The 26346-nt window shown below is 34.2% G+C and overlaps 1 protein-coding gene across 1 annotated transcript in view; it reads left to right on the top strand.

The window, feature by feature from the left end:
* LOC144452562 (zinc finger MIZ domain-containing protein 1-like) overlaps positions 1 to 26346 on the top strand; it is a 127907-nt gene that overhangs the window by 40112 nt on the left and 61449 nt on the right. Inside the window, exons 2-4 of the mRNA XM_078143667.1 lie at positions 635 to 754; positions 23462 to 23590; positions 24327 to 24440. Coding sequence (XP_077999793.1) covers positions 23495 to 23590; positions 24327 to 24440 — 210 coding nt within the window. The 5' untranslated portion in view covers positions 635 to 754; positions 23462 to 23494. The remainder of the gene's footprint in view (positions 1 to 634; positions 755 to 23461; positions 23591 to 24326; positions 24441 to 26346) is intronic.

Here is a 26346-nt window from a genome sequence, read left to right as displayed (position 1 = left end):
ACTTAATTCAAATAAAATACAATAAATTAACAATTGGTGCACAGTATACACTGAGAGCTACTTTATGCTGTATAACCCTTCGACTTTGGCAATATCTTCTCTATTAAGTTGAGGTCTAGGTCAATAACCTTTCTAATTTATCAGTCACAACCTGTGGTACCATACCTAAAATCCACTTTTTCTCTGTACACAATTTGTTCTTTTTCAAAAATCTTTTCAAAGGCATTGATAGCCAAACAATTTGCAAGAAGTTAATGATGTAATTTTTTCACCCCTTCTATTGATTTAAGGTGTGTGTATGTATGTAAATAATTTGTAAAACAAGGTGTGTTCAGTCACATGACACCTAAAACAATGCTCACAGGAATAGAATAGTTGCCAAATTATTAACTATGTCAAAGTTCACTTCAGTTCAAAGGTCAAGCCAGTCTCACCAAATGACTAAATGTCAACACATGTAACATTATATACAGCCTCCATTGTTTGTTGGACTTTAGATTCACTACAATTTTTTGATCAAAATTAAAATTCATGAGTTATTTTTTAACATATTGTCAAAATATTGTAAAGATTGATCTGTGAATAAAGTAGCGAAATTCTAAAAAATGTTCTCTTTTTTCTGTTTTGTTGATAGTGACATTTCAAGATCAAATATTCTATAAGTTTATGTGTGATGGTGACAAACCATAAGAAACTATACGACATATGTAAACGAAAAGACTGGTTGGAAAAATTTTGTTAAAGAGGAACAAAGGTAAGTCTGATTTGATTTTATCGTATTTCCTCTGTGTTGGGAATCACCCAGAAAATTATTTTTGCCAAAGCATTATGGGAAATAGATGGGGTGAAGCATTATGGGAAATAAAATTAGGCGCTTCATATTTTTTATATCACCACATCTGGCTTAACAGGCGTGTTGTACATTTCGGTGATGGGGTGAAGCATTATGGGAAATTGATGGGGTGAAGCATTATGGGAAATAAACAAAATTAGGAGCCTTCACATTGCTTGAAGAAAAAAAAATCGAGCTCTGCAGTGAGCATGGAAGATCATGAACCAACATTTATAGGAAATCTAAGTATACTAATTGATTGCATTATGAAAAGATATTGTCAATATAAGTGTAATTTTTATCACCTGTCATTCATACATGAGTTTGTCATGAGGTTGCAAGTGATGGTTTAGTATGCTCCAGGAAGCACAATACTGTGAGTACCTTATAAATATGCTGCATAAAATACGTCCCAACAGGTGTAAACTCAGCTTGTGCCCCTTTAAGGCACTATTCTCAGACACACACAACCTCCCTCCCCTCTACCAAACAACACAGACTGTAGTTGTACATCAAACTGCTGCTCAGATAATCCTACTGCCCCCACCCAACACTAAAGTGAAAATAAATAGTTTTACATCAAACTGCTCAGATCCCCCCCCCCCACTGGTGTGCCCTCTAAGTGATAGCCAAATTTGTTGCTGTGGGTGAAAATGATAAAAACTAGCATTTCTTGTGGCACACATAGTAAGAGATAGGGGAACATCAAATCTTGGTGTGTCACTAAAAATTGTGTGCATCAGTGATTTCAAATTGGGTTAGAGGAACACTCCCCCCCCCCCCCCCACTTAACATCAATAGTGATGTGTAGGTGCAATTATTACTTATTTACCCCCTCCCCCATTCATTCTTTTCAGACACCCATCCCCCCCCCCCCCAATAATACTGATGTGTAGATATGGTACATAAACTGTCTGCATCTATGCTGCGCAGGTGTTGTCCATAAAATCAAGCCCTCGCCTGATTTACTATGTAAAGTCATTTTTCTTTCTTTGTTTCTTGGCGTGCCAAATATGTCATGTATTGCTTGAGTAGTTCTTTTGTAAAAAACAACAACTTGTGAATCAAGAATTCCTGTCGTTTTAGCAAAAAGTAGTGAAAATACTTGATTTGTTAAACTTGACGGGTATTTTGATGTGTTTTAAGTTCCAAGTGAAATGTTGGCATTTAAATGTTTAAGTTTAAAATTAAATCGAAATGGTAACTGGGAAAGGGTGGTATTTCTTCAAAATTTCATAACTGTACTTGATGGGCTGTATGAAAATCAATGTTGCCATGGTGACTTAATCTGAGCATGGAAAAACTGACAGCCAAAACAACAAAGATCTTTTGGTGGTAATAAATTTTCAAAAATATTCTCTGTAAAAAAAAAATGTTTACAAAAATTAAGAAATGGACCAAAAGTGGAAAGTAGTAATGTTGTAAAGTAAAATTGGACAGCTTATTTAAGTTGTTCATATAAAAGTTAGTAATTAGTTAATAATAGAGAGAGGGTTGAAATGAAATAAATTTAGTCAAACAAAGGTGTTAGTTGTAAAAGAGGATATATTGCATGATTGGTAGTAATTATCTATGATAACAGGAAATGAAATCAAATCTGTAAGGGACGGTCGTACAAACATGTCACACAAGCTCAGTAAATGAACTTTATTTATATAGGGAGAGGGGGTCTGGCGTCAGTGCGATTGTTGAACTTCACTTTTGTAATTCTAACCAAATTTCAAGAACTTCATACCTTCAATGATTCTGTATTTACTACTAAGATGTTCATAAGTTTATTGAAATTTGCTTCTAATGTGATATACAGTGCTAGTAGGTTTCTGGTAGTATTGTAATGTGTTTACTATCATGTTTTTACATTACAATTGTAGTGGTGTGACCGCTATAATTTTCATCATGGTTTACATCATATATAAGTATGCCGATGCGACACTTGTGAATGTTTGTTTAGGGAAGGGGTTTTGACTTAAATGAACAAAGTTCATTTCTTGAACTTGTGCGATCCTCTCTAAGGTGTTTGTTTTGTTGAAGAACTAATAGAAGTTATGTGTCATTTCTGCTAAGGTGTGATAACCATGGTAACCATAATTTTGTTTTGAAAACCTAAGTAAAATAGCTTGGGAAACCAGATAGAATTTTATCTACTTACAACCCTTTGCTATAACACTTGTTATATTATTGCATGGCCCCCAGATATGGCCATGTCAGCATACATGACCCTAAAGTAAATATGGCAATGTCAGCATACATGACCCAAAATACAGAAATATTGGCATACATGACCCAAAATACAGAAATGTCGGCATACATGACCCCTAGATATGGCAATGTCGGCATACACGACCCTAAATACAGAAACATTGGCATACATGACCCTAAATACAGAAACATTGGCATACATGACCCTAAATACAGAAACATTGGCATACATGACCCTAAAGACAGAAACATTGGCATACATGACCCTAGATACGGCAGTGTCGCCATACATGACCCTAAATACAGAAACATTGGCATACATGACCCTAAAGACAGAAACATTGGCATACATGACCCTAGATACGGCAGTGTCGCCATACATGACCCTAAATACAGAAACATTGGCATACATGACCCTAAAGACAGAAACATTGGCATACATGACCCTAGATACGGCAGTGTCGCCATACATGACCCTAAATACAGAAACATTGGCATACATGACCCTAGATACGGCAGTGTCGCCATACATGACCCTAAATACAGAAACATTGGCATACATGACCCTAAAGACAGAAACATTGGCATACATGACCCTAGATACGGCAGTGTCGCCATACATGACCATTAGATAGGGCAGTATCAGCGTACATGTCCCCCAATATACTGCAATAGTGGTATACATGTACCTAGATACAGAAATGTCAGCATACATTGCCTCTGTATAGATCAAATTTTATTTCTCTGTCACATAACAAGCCATTATTTTGAATTTATTATCAAAGGTTAAAGTGAATAAAATTCTTGGCATTACTAACCATATCTATATATCAGTAGCCACAGTTGGGTAGATCTTATATCAAGATATCACACAATTAGTATCAAAACTCAAATCTACACATTAATTTCCTTTATGTAAATGTCAATATTTTTTGCGTATTTGTCACATCAACAGAAAATTCCTTTGTCCAATTTGTTCTAAAAAAAAGTTATGAAATGTGAGATATTCTTATCTAGTTTATACATTACACAGGAAGTAATCACTAGGTGCATTCTGATTGGTTGTTACAAGGTTCATCCTGATTGGTTGACACAAGCTTTATTCTGGTTGGCTGTTCCAATACTCATCCAGATCGGTTGTTACGAAGTTTATCGTGATCAGTATATTAATGTGGTTGATCCTGATTGGTTGCCACAAGGTTCCTTCAGATTGGTTGTTTGAACATTCATCATGATCAATTGATGTAATGTTTATCTTTGAGCGCTACATTTATAAGGTTCATCCTGATTGGTTGTTACAAGGTTCATCCTGATTGGTTTTTACAAGGTTCATTCTCATTGGTTGTTATAAGGTCCATTCTGATTGGTTGTTTTAAGGTTCATTCTGATTGGTTGTTACAAGGTTTCATCCTGAATGGTTGTTACAAGGTTCATCCTGAATGGTTGTTCTAAAAGTGCATTGTTATTTCTTACTACATGGCTAAGCCTGATTTCTTATTTAAATTAAGGAACATTGTATGGTTTGTATTAATAGCACAAAATGTAATTAACTTATTGTTTGAATATCGTACAGAAAACCCAGGTTAACATAGTTTGTCGTGGTTCCAAACTCTGAAATAGTAGAATCAAAGTGACTATATGAAAGGTAAGATTATGGAATACTTGATCACTTATGTAGGTTGAATTTTTAAAAGATTTTCTGACTTATTCAGTTTTGTGGGTGTATATTCTGCCGGCTAAAGTAAAAAAAGGTGAACATCTGAACCCCACTACCTCCAAGGTAGTAGTATCCATAGCAATGACCCTTGACCTGGCTATCATAAGTATAAAGATCTGGAGTGGAGGTGTTTTGTCGTCATGGTTGCATGAGTGGGTTACGATGCATACATCATTTACTCCTACAGAATGCAGCCTGAGGTTGCAGACATTCACAAATCTGTGACAGTTTGCTTCTCATACATGTGTAATGTAGACAATGAATTTTGAGTTTTCTGTCGGTCACACCGACAATGATATTAAAGTTCCTTTATGTGAGTCTTCTATCTGGTATAGGAATGTAGGTGTCTATTTCTTGAGCTGCCTTTGTTGACTTTGGGTATGAGGGTTCAAATTTAACTTTGGTAGTCCTAGTGGACTACCAATTTCAGACTCAAAATGTCATTTTCTGCCAAATTTTCGCCAATTTTGACAATTTAACCAGTAAAGAGACGTTTTGTAGGAACATAAATGTTGGTATTTTGAATTTTATTTGTAATACAAATATTTTGTTAATTTGTGATATGTCAATAAATAAACGACTCCTGTTTGTTTTATTCATATTTTATTACTTTAATTCATATTTCGGTTGTGTTTGTGGAATTTGAATGCATGTATTTGCAAGTGTGATGTAGAGAATTTATTTTCCAATGAAATGATACCTCATTTTTTAAAAATGAGCAACTCTAAGTATTTTTTATATCAATTTGATTACATAACACTCACTCTCACCTGGTGGTCAGTGAGGGGGGTGGTGGAGAACAAACATTCCCAGGGGGCAATTGGTGGTGAAAAGGTTAAATCATCGCAGAATTAGTGGTAGCGTGTGTGGCGGCTACCAGCTGCAAATTATGGTAGTCCCATGATAAGAATTTGTAGTCTGTGGACATGGGAGTACTGTTAATTCCAAGCCCTTGTATGTGCATGTAACATGGACATGCTCTTGATACAAGTCTTGAAATAAGATCTTTGATTCATTGGTGCTATTTTGTAAACCACAAGATTTAAACATTAACTACTATATGGTACTGGGTAAGATGTTGGAAAAGGTGTTCACTCTTGAAACAATAAAAGCAGCAGCAATATATGAAGAGTACTCATTCCCAGAACAACCCGGAAACAAACGCCAATAACTCAAAAGATATGGCTGTCATATTGTCTAATATTGTAATGCAGATAAATATTTTGTTAGATACAATATTTATTGTAGGAGACCTACATATATGTATTTTAGAGACTCCTGAAATGTAAATGATACTTCCCCTTCTACCATAAGGCCTTGTGAGACCACAGGTTTGAAAAAAAAGGATCAGTTAAAATCCATCGTACTTTAGGTTGGCGCTGTAAATACCCAAATTATGACAACTACATTGAACTGAGCTGTTGTTATTGAGTTGAAAATTGCTTTGACAATTATTTCAGCAAAGGTGTACATTATAAATGGATTTGAAAGTTGTTAACAATGGTAATACTTTTGGTGCATACACTATCATTTCAGTTTTTTATTGCAAATAAATAAATCACCTAAACTATAGAAAAAAACATATGGCAGAGACGTTTTAGAACGAGGTAATCATATTGGCCATAACGTGGCAATACGGTTTACATGAATGTTGTTGTAAATCAAACAGGAGTTGTTTATTTGAAACTGCTTTAGTTTTGTAGCGAGACTATTTTGTAGAACAGGACAGCGTAAATTCCACGGTATGATTTTTTACAGAAATTTGCTGTTTCGGATAAACGTATGCGCTCCATGATGTTACATGCGTGCCAGTGGGTACTCAGGGGGATTTGCTCACTTGCTTGCAGTGTTTTCTGCCACACTTTCACTCACTATATACTCATGAAAGTACTTACTGTAGAAAACACTGCAACAGCTCAGGCAAATACCCCAAGTATGCCACTCTTCTGAAGTTCTGTCACTGTTCGTAGCCAGAATGTTTAGAAAATTAACAATCCACATTGCTGTCAGTGAAATGCTTAAAGTCACAAGTAATAAGCTGCTTAAAGAAGTCGACTTAATAGAATTTTTTGCCATCCACTTCAGTAAGTTGATGTACATATTGTCAAATTATTACAGGCGATGAGACAAGTAATTTCACAAAGGCTGATACAAATTAAATAGAAGATTGATTGATGTGACAAAGCACAGTGTTACAATCTTATAAGGCAGTTATTTAAAGTATGACTAATACGCAAATCTCCAGTGGAAATGTAGAGGTTTTCTGGGATGAGTATGTACATCTTTTTGTTTGGAAAAAAGATAGACATTTTGGAGATGGTTGGTGAGCTCATCTTACTCATCTCAAATAAGGAACTGAGTTTAAATGATTAAAAGTAAAATAGAATGGCAAAGAGAACTTTAAAGAATGTAATTATTTTTTTTCAAAATGGGAGATTTATTTGAAAATGCTCTCTTTGTATTACATCAGGAAAATTTGCTTCAATGGGTGTTCGAATATTGACTTGCTTCTAAATTTACAAATTTCTGTTTGTGTGTACAATAGTTTGTGGATATCAAACCAGCAGTTTGGATGGAAATGAAGCATTTTTTTACACATTTTTAGCACAACTTATGATGTGAGTTTTTAGTAAAAGTTTGATGTCCAGATTGTCAAATTGTAAGTTACAGAAGACGGCAGAAAATCAAAATCCATAATGTCACTATGAAAGACCTAGCAACCATGATTGCACCCATAGCAACTGCTGAACTTACATTTCTTTGACCAAACAAGTCTGAAATAAGTACTGTACATGAATTCCAAAACAGAGACCAAACTGCTAGCAACCTGGACTTCACCCATAGCAACTACTGAACTTACATTTTCTTTGACCAAACAATTCTGAGTATTCCAAAGTAGACACTAAACCCTAGCAACCATGACAGCACCCATAGCAACTGCCTAACTTATATATCTTTCCAAACATACATGAATTGAATATTCCAAACATACCAAAATCCCTAGTAACCATGACTACACCCACAAAGACTGCTACCGTGGTATTATACTTTGCAACAAGTGTGACTACTGATTGACCATAGAATTTATTTCTCTAGTGCTTGCGCATTGGCAATAGCAGGAATCAGTGGTGAAAAGGTTAGTGATGCAGAAAGTCCTTAGCAACCGCGGTAGTAAACTAAATCAACCATGGAAATGAAGTCTGTTTGGTTTTGCAAAAAAAAGTAATTGATGTCATAGAAAATTACAACATTATTATTGAAATGCCTAGCAACCTTGATAAATCTCCATAGCAGCTATCAACTGATATGATTGTTTCTGAAATCTATTAACATGGAGTTGGTATAAGTCAGATGTTCTACAACGCCATTGTCGTATTGAATGTGATGATTTATAAACTTGTTTTCCTGTAAAGTGAAATACTTGTTGACACAGCTTGAGTCACGCTATTGAAAAAGAACTGTTTACAAATTATTAGTTAGAGTTTAATTAATACACTGAGGAAATGTCAGTTTGAGTCTTGTTTTTTGACATATTTCAACATATTTCACGATGAGTCATTGTTTACTAGAAGTTCAACAACAAAGTTACATATACAGAGTGATAGATGTATGAAAATTAATATCATTCTCAACTGGCTAGCTGGTGGGTAGGGGACCATGATATAGAGGAGGTAGGGGTTGCAGGACTAACAGGGTCTTGGGAATGTGGTATTGTTGGGATGGGGGGGGGGGGGGACTTGAGTACAGGTCTGACTTTGGGTGAGTGATTGGTATTCAACAAGATAAATTGTAGAGTTTTGTCAAACCTTTTCAAATAGCAAACACTAAAAAGTGTCGCTGAGATTATTTTGTAATTTGTTAGTGTATATATATAAAATATTACTTCTGAACTCAATATGATTATTCAAATCATTTCCTTTTTCAAAACTTCTGTACTAAATTATGTCTTTAAAAATAATGTATCAAGCCTCCAACCCCTTTGTGTTGTTTTCCTTCAGAATAGAATAACTCTGACTCATAAACAATGCATGGACTAAACTAACTTGTGATGTGCGATAGGGATGTCAGGTCTGAAAAACAGTGAGCTACTTCATACAACTCGAAACGGTTAATTTGATTCTCAATATCATGTTTGCATTCACTGAATCAGGAAATATTTATTTAGCCAGCATTGTCTGAATATCAAATTATCTCAATATCCGGAAATATTCATATTTTCCTGAGTAAATTTCTGTTTATAACAGATAATAACATTAAAAAGACTTCTTGATATTCTTTCTAACTTATCACCATCCAGTGACCTTTTAGTTAGTTTTCCAACTCTTTTGTATCTGTGTCTGGATATCATTTTCTTTTTGGATTATTTAGTGGGTTTGGGCATGGTTAATATCCCCATCAATAAAAAAAATCTCCACCTCCGAGGACATAATTAGTTAATGATGTCATCATGTTATATTTACTGAAAAAATACAAGTGTAGTAATTATGTGTATTGTGATATTGTTTCTTGTAGACCACACGGTAAAGTTACATACTTGTTTCACGGTAAAGTTACATACTTGTTTAGCAACGTTGTTATACCCCTTATAGATTGCCATCATCAGATCACAAAGAAATCCTGTGTGATAGAATTATATTTCAATGAAATGTCAGTTGACTCATAGATGTCAGTTTTGTGGAATATTTCACCACTATTCAATCCCTCCCCACTCATTTCAAAGTGTACTCTGTATAATGGGCTAGTGCTTGAGGTCATATGGAGATTACTAAGATGGCCATTCTTCCCCCACATGAAATTCACTAATCAATAAATGAGGACATCCAGAGATGAAATTTGTGTGCTGATTACTTTGCCTATCCTTGTAACCCACGTTTCTCGTCCAACAGTCTCACAACCTATGATTTCATTCAACGACAGTCGACAATCTAAATCCTTTCGTACTCTTAATGTTCCCTGTCCAATTGAGACATGTTAAACCTCAGCACATCGTTTATACAGATTGTGCAATATACTTTACATTGGGAATGAAACATTCACTTCTGAAAATACAGTTTTAAAATCCTGGATAAGAGAATTGAATATTTGGACCCAATCACGTGGAATATGAGTCTCTCTCTCTATAAGTGTCAGCTTAAACTATATGTAGACGTACCTTTATCACCCTTGCCAGTATTTATGTTTTGATGGTCTCAGTATGAGAGTCAGCTTGAACTACTTTTAGATATCCCATCATCAAAGAAAGCTGATTGGTTGGTGTGGTTGTAGGAAAAGACTGCAAGGAAACTGATTGGCTGGTTTTGTTGTAGGCAAGATTCCAAGGAAACTGATTGGTTGGTTGGTTGGTTGGTTGGTTGGTTGGTTGTAGGAAGAGATTGCAAGGGAACTAATTGGTTGGTTTGGTTATAGGAAGAGATTGCAAGGAAACTGATTGGTTGGTTTGGTTATAGGAAGAGATTCCAAGGAACTGATTGGTTGGTTTGGATATAGGAAGAGATTGCAAGGAAACTGATTGGTTGGTTTTGTTGTAGGAAGAGATTGCAAGGAAACTGATTGGTTGGTTTGGTTGTAGGAAGAGATTGCAAGGAAATTGATAAGTTTGGCAGGTTGTATATGCTTATTAATCAGAGAATGGTTTGTACTGCTGACTGCTGTTTTGATATAGTGTGGTTCAGAAGTCTAGCACTCTGTTTTGATGTTTTGCATATATTGGTAAACCCTAAAGACGTATACTTTATTATTCAAGTTGTGTCGTCTTCTCTTGATGACCGATATCAATTTAATGTGATCATCTAATTGGCTGTAAAATGCAACATTATTCAAATAAAGACATATACTCTTGGTAAACAGACGTAGATAATCACTTCAGAATTTTGAAGTTTATGTTTACCTTTAATATATGTAATTGCGTGGTTAGAAAGTGCTTTTTCGCTTTCAATTTGTCACCGGCCTGATTTCTTGTGTATGTCATCCCCATGTATGTAATTGTTAATAGATAGTACAAACTTGTCTACAATATAGTAAAATAAATATCCATAACTTTGAGAGTGAAAATAATTGTAAGGTATGACCTGATGTGACCTCTGTCTCATACGCTATAGATTTTTGTCAAATATCTACTGAAATGAAAAAATGAAATATTTACGCACGAAAGTAATTTTCCTATTAATTTCTGAATTAGAAGTACTATTCTTTGTATAGGGGTGTCAATATACTAGTTTATTCCCCCCCCCCCCCCGCCCTTAGTTTCTGAAGTAGAAGTACCATTCTTTGTATATGGGTGTTAGTATACTAGTGTATTACCCCCCCACCCCCACCCTTAGTTCCTGAATTAGCAGTACCATTCTTTGTATAGGGGCGTTGGTATACTTGTTCCATACTCAGTCACTCTGGTTCTTGAAAATCATCGGATAAATTTTTGCCTAAAATTTACCTATAAGGCTGGGTTAAATTGAATAACTTAGAAAATGAAATGTCCTTCAATCGTAAATGTGAAATTCTCAAATTGTTCAGAAAAGTTTAAACTTTGGTAGAAAATCATCCAGGCATAATAACTGAACAGCCAGACCATAATTTTGTAGGGGGTACAAATAACTTGTCATGTAGAGTAAGTTTGACGTGGTATTGACAGAAATTGATACAGCAGCGAGATAAGTAAAGTTGAGGTTAACGTGTTTAATTTTAAACAGACTAACAAATTGCTGGAAATTCAAATCCGTGTAGAATAGTATTGTGTATGATTAATGTCTATGAGAGGGACACATTAACTAAAATATCTACCCATTTAGAATGGGACGGGCCAGATTGATAGTGTATGTTGTTGGACTAGGATACATGAATGGAAATCTGTAACCATGTAGAATAACAGAGTCCAAATTGAAGTGTCCATTTTATGCGGAAGAGTATATAAATCTGTACCTATTTAGAATGGTCACATCCAGATTGATATGTCCATTGGTAGAGTCCAGATTGATGTGTCCATTTTATAGGGAGGGACACATAAATCCATACCTATTTAGAATGGTAGAGTCCAGATTTATAGTCTATTTTATAGGGAGGGACATATTAATCGCTACCCATATAGAATGGTAGAGTCCAGATTGATGTGTCCATTTTATAGGGAGGGACACATTAATCCAATTAGAGTGCTATGTGAATTAGAATAGAAATCAGACCCTCGTTTGACAAGCAACTAACACCCACCTCACACAGAACCCAGAACCAATGAAATGACACCACAAACTGCACCACATACAATGCAAGATGGCACAATTTATAAATGTGTATATTTGTGAAAGCCAGGCATTAATCTATGTAAGTGTCACACTGCCAGGAGTTACATTTAGCAGAGAAATCATAGTTGTAATTAAGTGATTTTCATCTCACCAATATTCCACTAATTGCTGAAGAGGTCGTCAAGGTAATGTGTTTTAGTCACATTTTGCTATTGACTGTCAATATGTCACGTTTCTGCTTGTGAGCACATGGGTATATCCAATCTTACACCAGTATCTTAATTTGTCAACATTTTAAACATGATAACATTTTACCTAAAGTGTAATATATATCAGATCAAAAATTAGTGAATTAGACGTGAACAGGTACATGCAATGAAAAAAAATATATAATCAAATATTCCTCAGTGAATAATCCAATGATTTGGATAAATATAATTGACATAGATATGACAAAAGTTAGTTTGCAGTCAACGTAATTTGTCAGACCCCAAGATTATGGAATTCTTAGTTTGGGGTTCGTCATGTGTGCTTCGTAGAATGTCTAAATCTTTGCTGTTAGATGTAACAAATTACTTGTAGCAGTCAAGACAGGTGATTTCAATCGTAGCCAATTGCTTGATTTTCACGATCCAGGACTTGTAATCGCAACCGACATAAAATTTCCTGCTTTATATTGATGTCATAAATATTTACAAACAATACTGATTTCTTTCAATTATGTTACGTTTTTTCTTACGTAAATGGGAAATCTTAGGTGTGAATTTCAACCATGATTTGCCAAAGTCTCTCTCCTTTAGCTGCGGTGTGATTTCTATTCAGCCTTGACAGATTGACAAGTTGTTGTGGTGATTGTGGTAAAAATTAGCAGTGTTGAAAACGAGGGGAGTTTGAAGAGCTTCGTATATCATACCAAATGAAGAGTGAGTGAGTTGTTTGTGAGTGGGAGTATAGTGAGATAACGTAGGGATTGCCAATCAAAGTATCGTAGTTACTGCCGTCGTGCAATCATCGCAACCAACGTGTCTTTGTCGCATCAATCACAATCAAGTCCCCTTTTCTATGTCTACCATGCTGACTGTGCTATAACATGGTACCTGACTCGAATACATAATGAGTAAATGTGCTATATTGATGCAGAACGGTTTGCCTTTATCAACACATATAATTTCCCTATATTAAACTGTATGTGTATGATTTGCTTGTCTTGTCTATATATATATATATATATATATATATATATGTATATGTGTGTGTGTCTCTCTCTCTCTCTGTCTCAGTGTGTTTGTCTCGCTCTTTCTGGCTGTACTTGTATCCTTATCTTTCTGTCTGCCTTGGGTGTTTCCATCTTGTATCCTTGTGTCATTCTATCTATCCTACCAGTCTGTCAGTCACCATGCTTGTGTCTCTGTTTGTTTGCCTGCCTGCCTGCCTGCCTGCCTGTCTGTCTGTCTGTCTGTCTGTCTGTCTGTCTGTCTCTATCTTTGTATCCTTGTGTCACTGTCCACCATACACCAGTTTGCTGGTATGTTTATTTGTACATGTCTCACTGTCTCTCTCTCTTTCTCGCTGTCTCTCTCTCTGTCTCTTTACCTCTCTCTATCTCTCTCTCTCTGTTTGTTTGTTTGAGTGTTACTACACCATGTTTTACCCAGTGCTTTAAGTTCATTTCACTGTATGAACTGTCAGCAAGGGATGTTTTTTCATCTAATTTTAGACCAGTATGCAGCAGGTGCAACAACAGAATCCATGTCAAGGTCTTTGAGTATTTTTCTGTCTGCCTGTCCAATTGCCTGTGTGTGTGTGTGTGTGTGTGTGTGTGTGTGTGTGTGTGTGTGTGTGTCTGCATATGTGTATTTGCTTGTGGATATGTGCGTGCATCTTGGTAATCTATTTCTCCTGTAGTCTACATTTATATGTCTGTCAGTTTGTCGGTCGGTCTGTCTCTGTACTATATTACGTACATATAATTGAATTAAAACTTAGCATTACCAAATTTGATTGACAGTTAATTAATATAATACTAAATATTAATATTCAATATAGTCATGCAATTGTTTTATTAGGTCGTTGAAATAACCGTCACATCGATCCATTAAGCCGCTTTCAAAGTTCTAATAGAATGACTGAGAGAGCTCGTTAGGATCCTCACAATTCTAAAATCAAATTTGGTGAAAATATATTTTTTGTGTTATCTTGTGGCCAGTGTAATAAATATCAAATTGTAATCAAATATTTGAATGTTAAAGACAGAAAAAGATCTGGTTATTGGTAAAATAGATTTGTCAACTTTGACCTGTCACCTTTGACCTCTTCATATATTTAAATATTACTAGAGTACAGAAAGATGAAATCTAACAACACTCCTCTTAGTTGCAAAGATAGACCAGGATTTAATCACTGGAGGCAAAATGGACGACACCAGAAGGAAAATGTTTTAATTGAAATTTAAGATTACTTGCGAAACATTAGCTCTGCTTTATACAGAAAGCATTGTTGATTAGTTATGGACTACATTAAATGTATTTAGACGTTTATATCGTTCATGGTTTCAGGGGAAGTATATATATGTATCGGTTATGGATAAAATAAAAAGAAAGAGGAAAAATGTGTATATGAGAGAAAAAAATTTGAATTTTACAGAATCTAAGCTCTAGAATTTAAAAATGTCAAATTCAATGTAAATTTCTTGATTTTACTAAGAAATGTTAGAAGAAAATGAATTTTATGGTAAATTTGCAACTGATCACAAAAATATATATATACTAATATGACTACAGCAGTTTTCAGAATTGAATTAATTAAATATTACGTTTCCAACTCCACCTGAAATTATGTAGCTATGTGCTAAAAAGTTACATAAAAATACAATTTGTAGTGCAAAATATTGGTGGCAAAGGTGAAAAAAGTTCAGAACAAAAGTACATTTTAAGGAAGGAATTATGTGAGCTAAAAGAATTATAGATTGATAGACTTCAAGCAAACAGTCATGTGTTTCACTCACATGAGCCTCAGAAATAGCGTGCTACAATAATTTAGCCAATAATTAGAGGTATACACAGACATGTTTTAGTTGCTGAGCAGAAATTGACATGATTTTTTCACAAGTTTTTCCACAAATTAACCCTGGTACTGTACAAATAAAACAAATAGAATATGGTGGTGGCAACTTGTCAGAAGATAATGATCACTACACTATACCTTGTGTTTGTCAACAAATAAAATGAATTTTACTTAGGGCTGTGTCATTTTAAAACTGACGCATAAGAAACGTAATTTCTTTGTTTTAGTTTAAACCCAACCCAACCCCCCAACCCCTCAAAACGAAATGTCTTAATGCAAATGGGAACATGAACAACCTGTCCTACATGTGTTTTGTACGAGAGAACTCCTATGGTATTGTGTCAGATGTACTAGGTACAAGGCGCTCACAGAACAAAAAAGAACAAGCAACAATAAAAGTAGGAAAGAGTGGTAAATCATCACACCAAGTTCACTACATGAGATTTTCATCAGATTGCACATGACCACTGACTTTTAAACAAAATATATGTTGGTTTATTGGATGACCACTAACTTTAACAACTAAGTGTCTGTTGTCTTTATACACATGTAATCTTAAATTCATCTTTACAAAGGGTCTGTACCACAATCTTTATTATATATATATATATAATTATATATATATAAAATTACAAAACAGTTTCAACTGGGACTTCATAGAACTATACCAATAGTCGTCCGATGATTGCAACAATCGTGAAACTCTGAGTAACGACTTATTACATCCTTATTCTTTTAATTAAATCTATAATGCTCTGCCAGTAATATTTGCATCGAGCACTGTTCTCTCCAGCGAAACACTCATATTCATATGTGTGGTATATATATATATATATTGTCATATCAGGAATATGTCATAAAAAAATGAAGATTACTCATTGTTTCTTGACAGAATTTAGTGACAGAATAATTTGAAAACAGATGCAGCTAAAAAATATTTGAATGGACAAAAAGTGATATGACATTAACTAAAATTGCCATATCAGTTTAGTTTATTATGTTACACAAGGTATTGACAGCATATCCGAAAAACAAACTCTTTGTGTAAACAGATTTAGAAGTGTGGAGACTAATGTAAACATATACATACACACAAAGTTTACTCTAATAGTACCAGTGCAAGTGATACCAGACACAAATTATTGACATTTATTTCAATATTTGCTTATCAGTATTGAGATCTGATGTTAAAAGTACATTGAACCTGTTTTGTATCAATCACTTTCTTACAATCTCTGTTCACAACAAAATGCGTTTTCTCAAAAAAAATTTGTGGTACGTCACAGATTTTGAACTGTAATCATTGAAAATATTCTTATGACTAAAGTTGTATCAAAATTTTACCCTAAAAATAATCACATTTAATTTTTTTTTAATTTTTGTGACATCAGATATTTATTTTATACTTTTATAACAGAAAAGTTTCATATCAATTGATTGTTGTCAAAATTTTATCGTTCAAACTTTGTCATATCACATATTTATTTATTTTAGACTATAATAACGAAAGATTCATACCAATTGAGCAGTTTCCAAATTGTCCAAAAGTAACAATATTTAATGAATTTTCTAAAAAAATTCATCACGTTACATTTATTTTGGACAAGAATCGTGTAAAAGATTCATACTATTTCAAAATAATTGATGTCAAATTTTATCATGAATCTAATATTTGAATCTTAAAATATTATGAATTTAATGTAGTATTAAAAGATGTCTAAAAGTAAAAATATTTGATTAGTTTTCTAAAAAAAATTCATCACGTTGCAATTTCTTTTGGACAAGAATCATGTAAAAGATTCATACAAATTAATTGATGTCAAAATTTTATCGTAAATCTAATATTTAAATGTTAAAATATAATGAATTTAAATATAGTAAATATGTTGGTAGAGCGTTGACATTTTTTTGCTTATTGGTGTGCATATATTCTCCAAGCTGTACAAGCTGTTATAAAATCAGCCATGCATATATATAATAGCTTAATAATCAAAATGATATTTGACATGTCAGAAAACGTTCATTGGTAGTTTTAATTTATAAACTATTCTGGTCAATATTACGTTATCTGTTTTGTAAACAGCTGCAAAATCAGTAGTAGTACACGTGCTGTTCAACAGCCTTTATGGTCATTGTTTAGAAATATAAAACATATCCACCCTTATACTTAGAATTATGAAACTTGTCAAATTTGTGTTTTCATTGTTGCTATGTGTGTGTTACTAATAGTGCCAGTGCACAGTTTGTCAAGATTAAACTGCAAATCCAGTTTGATACAAAAGCTAACCATGGCTTTGAGGAGTTCATAATTCGTCACCTTCTATGGTAAGTAGGCCATGATCCATACATAATACTGGCACTGATTTGATGGCCATATTAACAAGAAGAATTCAATTCTTTTTTCAGTAACAGATGCTAACATTTCACTACGTTGAATTCTAAATCCTACACAACTTAATAATGATGGATTTGTTCAATATATGTATATATATATATATATATATAGTCACTTACATGTAACATGGAATTAAAAGTGTCTGTCTGGCAGTCTGTCTGTCTGTCTGTCTGTCTGTCTGATTCTCAGTATGTCTAGTCCATGTCAGATTCTGTGAATATGTCTGTCTTTCTGTTTGATTCTGATTGTGTGTCTGTGTGTATGCATGTCTGTCTGTCTGTCTGTCTGTCTGTCTGTCTGTCTGTCTGATTCTGATTGTGTGTCTGTGTGTATGCATGTCTGTCTGTCTGTCTGATTCTGAGTATGTCTGTTTGTATGTATCTGTCTGTCTCTGTCTGTCTGTCTGTCTGTCTGTCTGATTCTGAGTATGTCTAAGTGTGTGCCTGCCTATGTCTGATTCTGAATATGTCTGTGTGTATGTGTGTCTGTCTGTCTGTGTCTGTCTGCCTGTCTGTCTGTCTGTCTGTCTGATTCTGAGTATGTCTGTGTCTGTCTGTCTGCCTGCCTGTCTGATTCTGAGTATGTGTGTCTGTCTGTCTGTCTGTCTGTCTGTTTGTCTGATTCTGATTCTGTCTATATACCAATGTTTATACATGTCTATGTCTGTGTTAATTGTGTGTTTGTATTTTTGTTAGCTTTTGTCACCCAACTTCATGCCATACAATAATACCAATCAAAAAATATATTGAAAATAAAAATTGTCATTTTCTTGTCTAAATTGTGTTTTAAAAAAGAGAAATCATTGTTTTTTGTATGATTTTTGGCAAAAAATATGATTATCATAAGTGACCACCTAGTTATAGTATGAGTATCATCAATGTTACACAACACAATAATATCTTTACAGAATTGATATATGTGATTTGTAGGGCTTTAAATAGAAGGTACAGGTAACAGGTCACATATATGTAATCACTCTCGTGAACAGTATCTATCAAAACATCCAATCCTTCAAATGACAACCTTCCTTCCTCCCTACCTTCCTCCCCCCTCCCATTCAGTACTTATGATATTCAGTATTTGAAAATAATCATTGCATTGAATGACACCCCTTCCCCACACACGCAAATAAAATACTGGTAATATTTAATATTATAAAATATCCATTCCATCCAATAAGAACCCTCCCAGACTCAAACACACACACACACACACACAAATAAAATGCCATTGCCCACTCCATGAGGACAACTGCCTTCCCCCCCCACACACACACACATGCACGCACACACACACACAATTGAAATACCCATATGAAGTAGATTTGAGGACACCTGCCCACTCACACTTCATCACTCTACAAATACAAATAAAATGCCCATAATATACAATATTCATTCCATTAAAGAATCTCCCCCCCCCCCCCCTTCTACACACATGCACAAAATATATACTGTGAGTCGGTATATGATTATTTTGTTATTAAATATTTACTGTGGCTATAAATCAATGTATTCTATAGAGAGTTACACAAAGTAGATTCCCTGAATATTACATGAAATGATCAAGCCAGAGAAAGCATTCGTGTGACCTTTCAGTGACCCCCATTTTGATACTTTTCTGCTGTAAGACATGTGACATCATCAGTTGAAATTTCGAAGTGTAATTGACAAGCTGTAGTATACTTGGAATAGCTACTACAGTGGAAAGCCAGCTATTGACAAACTAAGGTAAAAACAAAGCATAATTGACAAGCTGTAGTTAGTATTCTTGGAAGAGCTACTACAGTGGAAAGCCAGCTGTTGAGAAACTAAGATAAACCTGCACTAAAAGTATTCTTGTATGTGGCAGATTACACAATTAGGCAGTGTGTATGTATGTGTGTGTGTGTGTGTGTGTGTGTGTGTGTGTGTGTGTGTGTGTGTGCATGCATGCATAGTATGTATGTATGTATGTATGTATGTATATGTATGTATGTATGTATGTATGTATGTATGTATGTATGTATATGTATGTATGTATATGTATGTATGTATGTATGTATGTATGTATATGTATGTGTGCGTATGTATGTATGTATGTATGTATGTATGTATGTATGTATGTATACTATGTATGTATGTATGTATGTATGTATGTATGTATGTATATGTATGTGTGCGTATGTATGTATGTATGTATGTATGTATGTATGTATGTATGTATGTATGTATGTATACTATGTATGTATGTATGTATGTATGTGTGTGTGTGTATGTGTGTGTGTGTGTATGTATGTATGTATGCGTGCGTGCGTGCGTGTATGTGTGTGTGTGTGTGTGTGTGGTTGTGTATGTATGTATGTATGTATGTATGTATGTATGTATGTATGTATGTATGTATGTATGTATGTATGTATGTATGTATGTCTGTATATTCATTACATATATGTGTATACATGTTTGAAACCAATTAATCAGATTTTTTAAAGCATCATTGGTCAAGCAAAAATGGATTGACTGATAATCGGTATAGTTCAGTTACCATTAGCTCTTTTCAATGAATGTTTCAAGTGGCATCTAATCAAAATTAAAACAGAAAATGACAATGGATAATCTCAACAAATCTGACCTCTAATTGGTTTGTAAAATGACTGAATCAAACTAGTTTCATAATATAAGAAAAAAATTTCATAACCTTTTTCTCATGAATATAAATTAGCATCTGAATTAATTGAAATTTAAAATATTTTTAAAATATATGAAAAAAAAAATATAGTGGCATTAATCTTAAAAAAGAAGTAAAAAATATTGTATTGTCGATTAAGGGATTGTAGAGAGAGTATGAAATAAACGGAAATCTAATGGGAATATTTCTAGTTTATAACTTCACTTTGCTGTTATCCGATGACGACAAATCGTAAAACTGATAACAAATAAGTAACATGTATTGAATACAGAGCGGGAAGGAAACATATTAATATTGTCTGATATGTTGCCAATTATCCCGGATTCTGGCTGTTCTGGAATTGCAACTGACCTGGTCACCTCCCTTGGGAACTATCTGTATAGTTTGGTGCACAAACAAAACTAGTGATAAGGTGATTGCAACAACTGGAGGTCAGACTGTATTACGATACAACTCAACAAAAAACTGAGTTGATATGGACATATTGAAATGTCAAACTAAAGCAAATCCTGCATAAATGTCTGTACAAATTTAGCGAGATATAGGAAACATAATACAAAGTGGAATGAAAAAGACTTCTATTGACATTTACTTGCAGTATTAGGAGTGATGTTAGCTTCAATAACAATAAGGATACTGTGAAGTTGTATTTCAATTTAATATGTCGTCAGGGTAACAAAAGAAGTGCATCATCAGTGTTGCCATAGCAATGCTGAGAATTGTAAGAGATGGCTACATTCTTTGTGTATGTTCTGAGTGGGAGTATATAAAATGTTACGTAGAGTGATGTCACTATATGTCGTTGTTCACGTCACTACTTCCCACCCCATACACTTACATGTAAATAACCTGACCTCGTTTTATCTTGACTAAAGTCATTGTGAGGCCACCTTCTGTCGGTATTTACATAATTATTTGTAAAACAAAATATTTAGTGATTGGTGAGTAGTATTTGTCGATGTTGTAATTTTGTCATTAAAATATTCACTTCGTGTGTGTGTGTGTGTGTGTGTGTGTGTGTGTGTGTGTGTGTGTGTGTGTGTGTATGTGTATGTATGTGTGTATGTAGATTGTACGTATGTGTGTATGTATGTATGTATGTATGTGTGTGTGTGTGTGTGTGTGTGCGTGCATACATGTGTGCATGGATGCATGTATGTATGTATGTCCAATGGTAATGCAAACATGGACTTAGTCAGTGTTGTTTCATTTTGATTTCTGAAGGAGGAAGTCATGACAAAATAGTTTTATATTCTCATCGATATGGCCACTTTAACAGAGACAGTGTCTTGTTTTAAGTAATTAATTGACTGATTTGATGAACAAAGTGTCTCAATTGCAACTAGTACAGGGTTAAGTTTATTTGAAGAATTTGAAATGATATATGGTGATTCCCATGTCTCTTCTCAGTGTTTGTGACAGAGCTCAAATTAGAGATTTTAGGGTGCTATGTAGTCCAGGTTGTCAAAATGCAAATGGTGAGGGGATAGAAACTATGGTTCTATCTTGTTCCCAGTTTTGGCAAATTTGGTCAAGTGTAGAAAATGGGCAAAACAAATTCAAATTTTAAAAGTGACTTTTTTTGTTAGAACAGGTAGTCTGTCTAGCCGCAGGTGCCTTTCTAGGGTATCATTGAGTCTTTTTAAATATGAATGGTTTGAGAAAAAATTATATTCCATAGTGTGTCCAGGTCAATAATACAGAAAATGTTTTAAAAAACTGAAATTTAAAGGTGAGTTTATAGACCAGGTACTTTACGTAGCTGCAGGTGACTTCCCAAAGTGTCGTTTAGCTTTTTGAAATGTGTGTGTGGTGAAAAGGGAAAGTATTCTATTGTGTCCTCAATAACTTCAAAGAGCGGAAAGTGTGCAAGAAAAACAACACTGCAATTTAAGATTAAAAGGAGTTGACAGCTAGAGTATTTATAAAACCTTAGGGTAGCATTGACCTTGACCTCTGACCTCAGACATTGCAGCAACTTCTGTACACTTAGCTGATAAAGTGATTTCTGTACCGTTGTTGTATGTTGTAAACTTTCAATAAAGAAGGGAAAATGTTTTGAATGAAAAAATGAGTTTATTCACAGGAAAGATCCACATCCTGTCTTTTGAAGCATGTCATGTCGTCTGCTTTAACAAAAAAAAAAAAGAACAAAAAAATGAGCGAGAGCAATAAAAAAATCACCTTGTTTGTTGAATTTATTTATTCTACAGGATGTGTATGCTATCAGTTTATAGATATCAGCGTGTTATAGAACCTAATTCAGAAACATTTCCGGAAAAGAAAAAAAAAGATATGTTCAAATGCAATTATACAACTGCCAAATGGGGCAGGTGCCAATTGAATAGTTTGTTTGTGATATGACTACTTCTGGTTGTAATGATTTTTGAAATGTAAGAAGTACAACTATTATCTTGGTACTACATGCATCAGTAACATTTATATATGTGGAGTTTCAAATTTCACTTTTTTGGATTGATAAAAAAAACAATTATGAATAAAAAGATAACAGTTTCCTTGAAAAAGCCTGGAATTGTGAAATATATTGGGTAGTTATAATCAATTATTATGAATATAGAAACAAGTGAAATATTTCATGTTATTAAAAAATTTTTTGTAAACTTCTCTTTGCACCTTTTAACAGGTAATATAATTTTTTTTAGGATTATCAGAATTTGCCATGTTGGTCATAGTAGGTCCAGTCCGTCAGCGTGATATTTTTATTTTTTATTTGTCATATACAAAATACTATTGACCTTAACACAAGCTAGTCGACAGTTCATGGAAGGTCATAGGTTAAAGGTCACTGAAATCTTGTGCTATAGAGTATCTGAACTTTTTAGAAAGTCACAGTTCACTGAAGGTCATAGTTCAAAGGTCACTGAGGTCTTATATTTGGTACAATGGTACATACAGAACCTCAACTATTGATCTTGAAATTCTATATGTAGAGTTGTAGATCTGAAATTGTTAAAAAAAAGTCTGGCAATAAATTAGGCAAGATGAAAAAAGCAACAGTTATTGATGATTTATGTGCTTAGTTAAAAGCATTATTTTCAGTGAAGATTCTTCATATTTTTCCTCAGATATTTGAAGTATATTGCACATGGCAAGCACTCTGTCATTTAGTTGTACAGTATTATATGATCGAGGTACAACAAGATTTTGACTACAGTCGTTGCGCTAATTGTAACGAGAATTGTTGGTACGTGTGAACAAATCCTGGATATACAAAGGTGCTTTACCATTCAAAGCCATTAAAACTAGTAAAATTACTTTAAATCAACTCTTGCCTAAACATTTATTATAACTGTTCACCAGAATTAATGTTTTTCCTTCTTTATATTTTGTTGCAGATAATTGAATAAGTGCAAATAAAAAAACTCTAAATGTACCACCAAGGAGATTTGTTGTCGTCCCTGCCAAGCCCTGCTATGGACAGACACATTCAACAAACCAATGACAGACTGCAGTGCATCAAGCACGTAAGTTTTAAAATAGATGTATCAAGTACACCTGTGTCACTTTATATTTTCTGCATGTTGTAGTTGTTAGAAAAGTTTTAGACAAACATTTTTATCGATGGTACATTTGTTTCAATTTATGAATATTTTGTGCTTCTTATGTTGTTCTCACATCTCACCAAGGCAAAAGTCAAAAAAAAAATATCCAGATGAGAATTTTTTATCAATGGTCATTTTTTGTGACATATTCAGTGTCCACTCATTCAACACAATTCAAATTAGGTATGTACTAGGGAGTCTATTAAAGTTTCAGCCATCTGTTTATTCTAACCCTAACTCCCTAGCTTTGTACAAAATGTACATCAATGTATACAGTATAGTCTGTACTCTGTTCTAGTTTTTTCTTTTGACTCGAATCAAGTTCATGTGTGAAGTTTAACCCTATTTGCATCCCAAATGTCACCGTAACTAATTACCCTAACTCCCTAGTTTGCTACAAATGTACATCTTTTGTACCGTCAGTATGCTGTTCAGTCCCCATCCTACCATACTCCATTGCCAGCCCACCCCAACCTACCCTACCCCACTGTTGCTATGTGTAAATCAGCAGATGATTGTTGCTATGTGTTTGACACATCACATTGCAAATGATTTCAACTGATTCATGCAGTTTTCATTTTGAAATTTTTTCCACAAACTTGTTACAAGTTCAGTTTGTTGATTAGGCTTATAGTATGATGTTTCTGTTTATATACAGCACTTGGAGAACCCAGCCACTTTCCAAAGTGCAGCACAAGAACTGTACGAATGGTGCACAGATAAACGGGCATTTCAGAGACCGTTTGAACAGAGTCTGATGGACTGTTTAACGGTGAGTGAAATCTTTCCTCAACTGAGTAGTTGTAATTTTTTCACTCTGTTTCATCATTCTCGCAAGCTAGAGTTAAGAACTTTGCTGTAAAACAGACCGTGGTTTGTGACGATGTGTTTCATTATTTGTCAGCAAAGTGAAAAAAATGTCATTTAAAGTCTTAGATCATGTTTGTAGTCATACAAGCAACAAAGGACATCAAAAAATAAGAAGAACAAATAGTTGGATGGAGTAGTCCCAGTTACAGCTACTGTCACTTTAAAGAAAGTCGTTTTCCCAGATATTAGTTAAGGGGTCATTTTTTCCAAGTTTTTGACAAACTAGGGGAGCTTTAGTGAGATAATTTAGAACTTAATCAGACAATTTTGGCTCGCTAAGAGAACTTACAAAAGTTTATCAAACTAGGAAAGCTTTAATTACAAAGCTTTAACAAGCTAGGGAGCTTTAATGAGACTATTTGGCAGTCTAAGGGAGCTTTAATGAATTGATATGTAGTGTGAAAAAGACAAGACAAATTCAAGACAACATTCAACTTACAAATTTTAAAACTGGACATTGTAGGTTCATGGACAAACTGAAATGTACCTTAGGAATAAAAAGATACAGTTGGTCAAAAAGCTATGTATGTTATGAAGATATGGTGAATACAGTATAAGGGATAGCCCTTCTTGTTAATTGTATCAAAATGGTGGAAATTCAGGACAAATATTATAAATAATAATAAGAAATAATGTAAAGAAACCCAAAAACCAAATAGTACTATAAGTGTTCTTTTCGCACGACCAAAACATTCTAGTTACCTGCGAGTAACGTGTTTTGTCTGACCTGCTTTGTCAAACTATCTGTTTGCTTGTCATACTGCTTAGTGGCATAGTGGCGATGGCGTAATTGTAAATATGATGAAGTTGATATGCTCCTTTGTCTCTGTTCATGATGGATGCCCCTTGTCTTCTGATATGGATGAATTCTCTATGCCACCAAGTGGTATGACAAGCAAACGGATAGGTAACTTGAATGTTTTGGTCGTGTGAAAAGAACCATTAATTTACTATGGTTTTACCAAGCCTGATGAACATTTACAAGGATAAATCCAAATAGTCTGAACAAAACTCAACTGTACAGGCTTCTGAAAAATCTGACTAAATTTTGCTTTGTTCAGAGCATCATCAGGTCACAAAAAATTATTTCAAAAACTTAAGATTATGCTAAGGCCTAACCTAACAAAAAATATTGTGTGGTTCCGATTACACTTAATTTTAGAATAGGTGGGATAGGTAGATTTTTTATTTTATTTTTTTAATATTTTTTTTTCATATGTGAGTGTCTTGTTCAGGTAGTTATGTTTTCCGTTGTTTTCCACATGGTCTCTGTGTTATTGGTTTCTTCTCATCAGATGTACAGCCATTACAGATTGAAAGAACAGTTTTATTTGTCTTTTTAAGTTGATGTCAGTTTCCACATCCACTATTTCTTGCTAGACTACAGAATTTTCCTGATTTTATTTTTTTATTCTTGAATATGTAAAAAAAGTTTAGGGTCAGCATGAAAAACTTGTTGGGGTCAGGTAACCGGAACCAAACAATTTTTTTGAGGCCTGACCCCTTATTTGTGGTCTAAGTAGAGACGTAAGAGCATTAATTCTTGGTGATTTGCTATGGTACATAAACTTTCCGGACTTGTAACCATCCTAAGAGCTATGTAATATCTGCAAATCTAGTTTGGGGCAACAGCGCCCTCATTTGACCAGTTCATGCCATGGTCCATGTGTGCTGCATGGCTCCTTTGTGCTTTATACGTATAACATGTTAGAATTAAAATACAACAAAAATTACTTCTTGTGTTCAGTCAAGCGTTTAAGAAGAATATGGTTTGAAAATAAGATCCCTGCAAAGATTGTGGCATATAT

Source organism: Glandiceps talaboti, chromosome 22 (assembly GCF_964340395.1).
Source record: "Glandiceps talaboti chromosome 22, keGlaTala1.1, whole genome shotgun sequence".
NCBI classification, from domain to species: Eukaryota; Metazoa; Hemichordata; class Enteropneusta; family Spengelidae; genus Glandiceps; species Glandiceps talaboti.
This window is presented reverse-complemented; position numbering and strand designations above follow the sequence as displayed.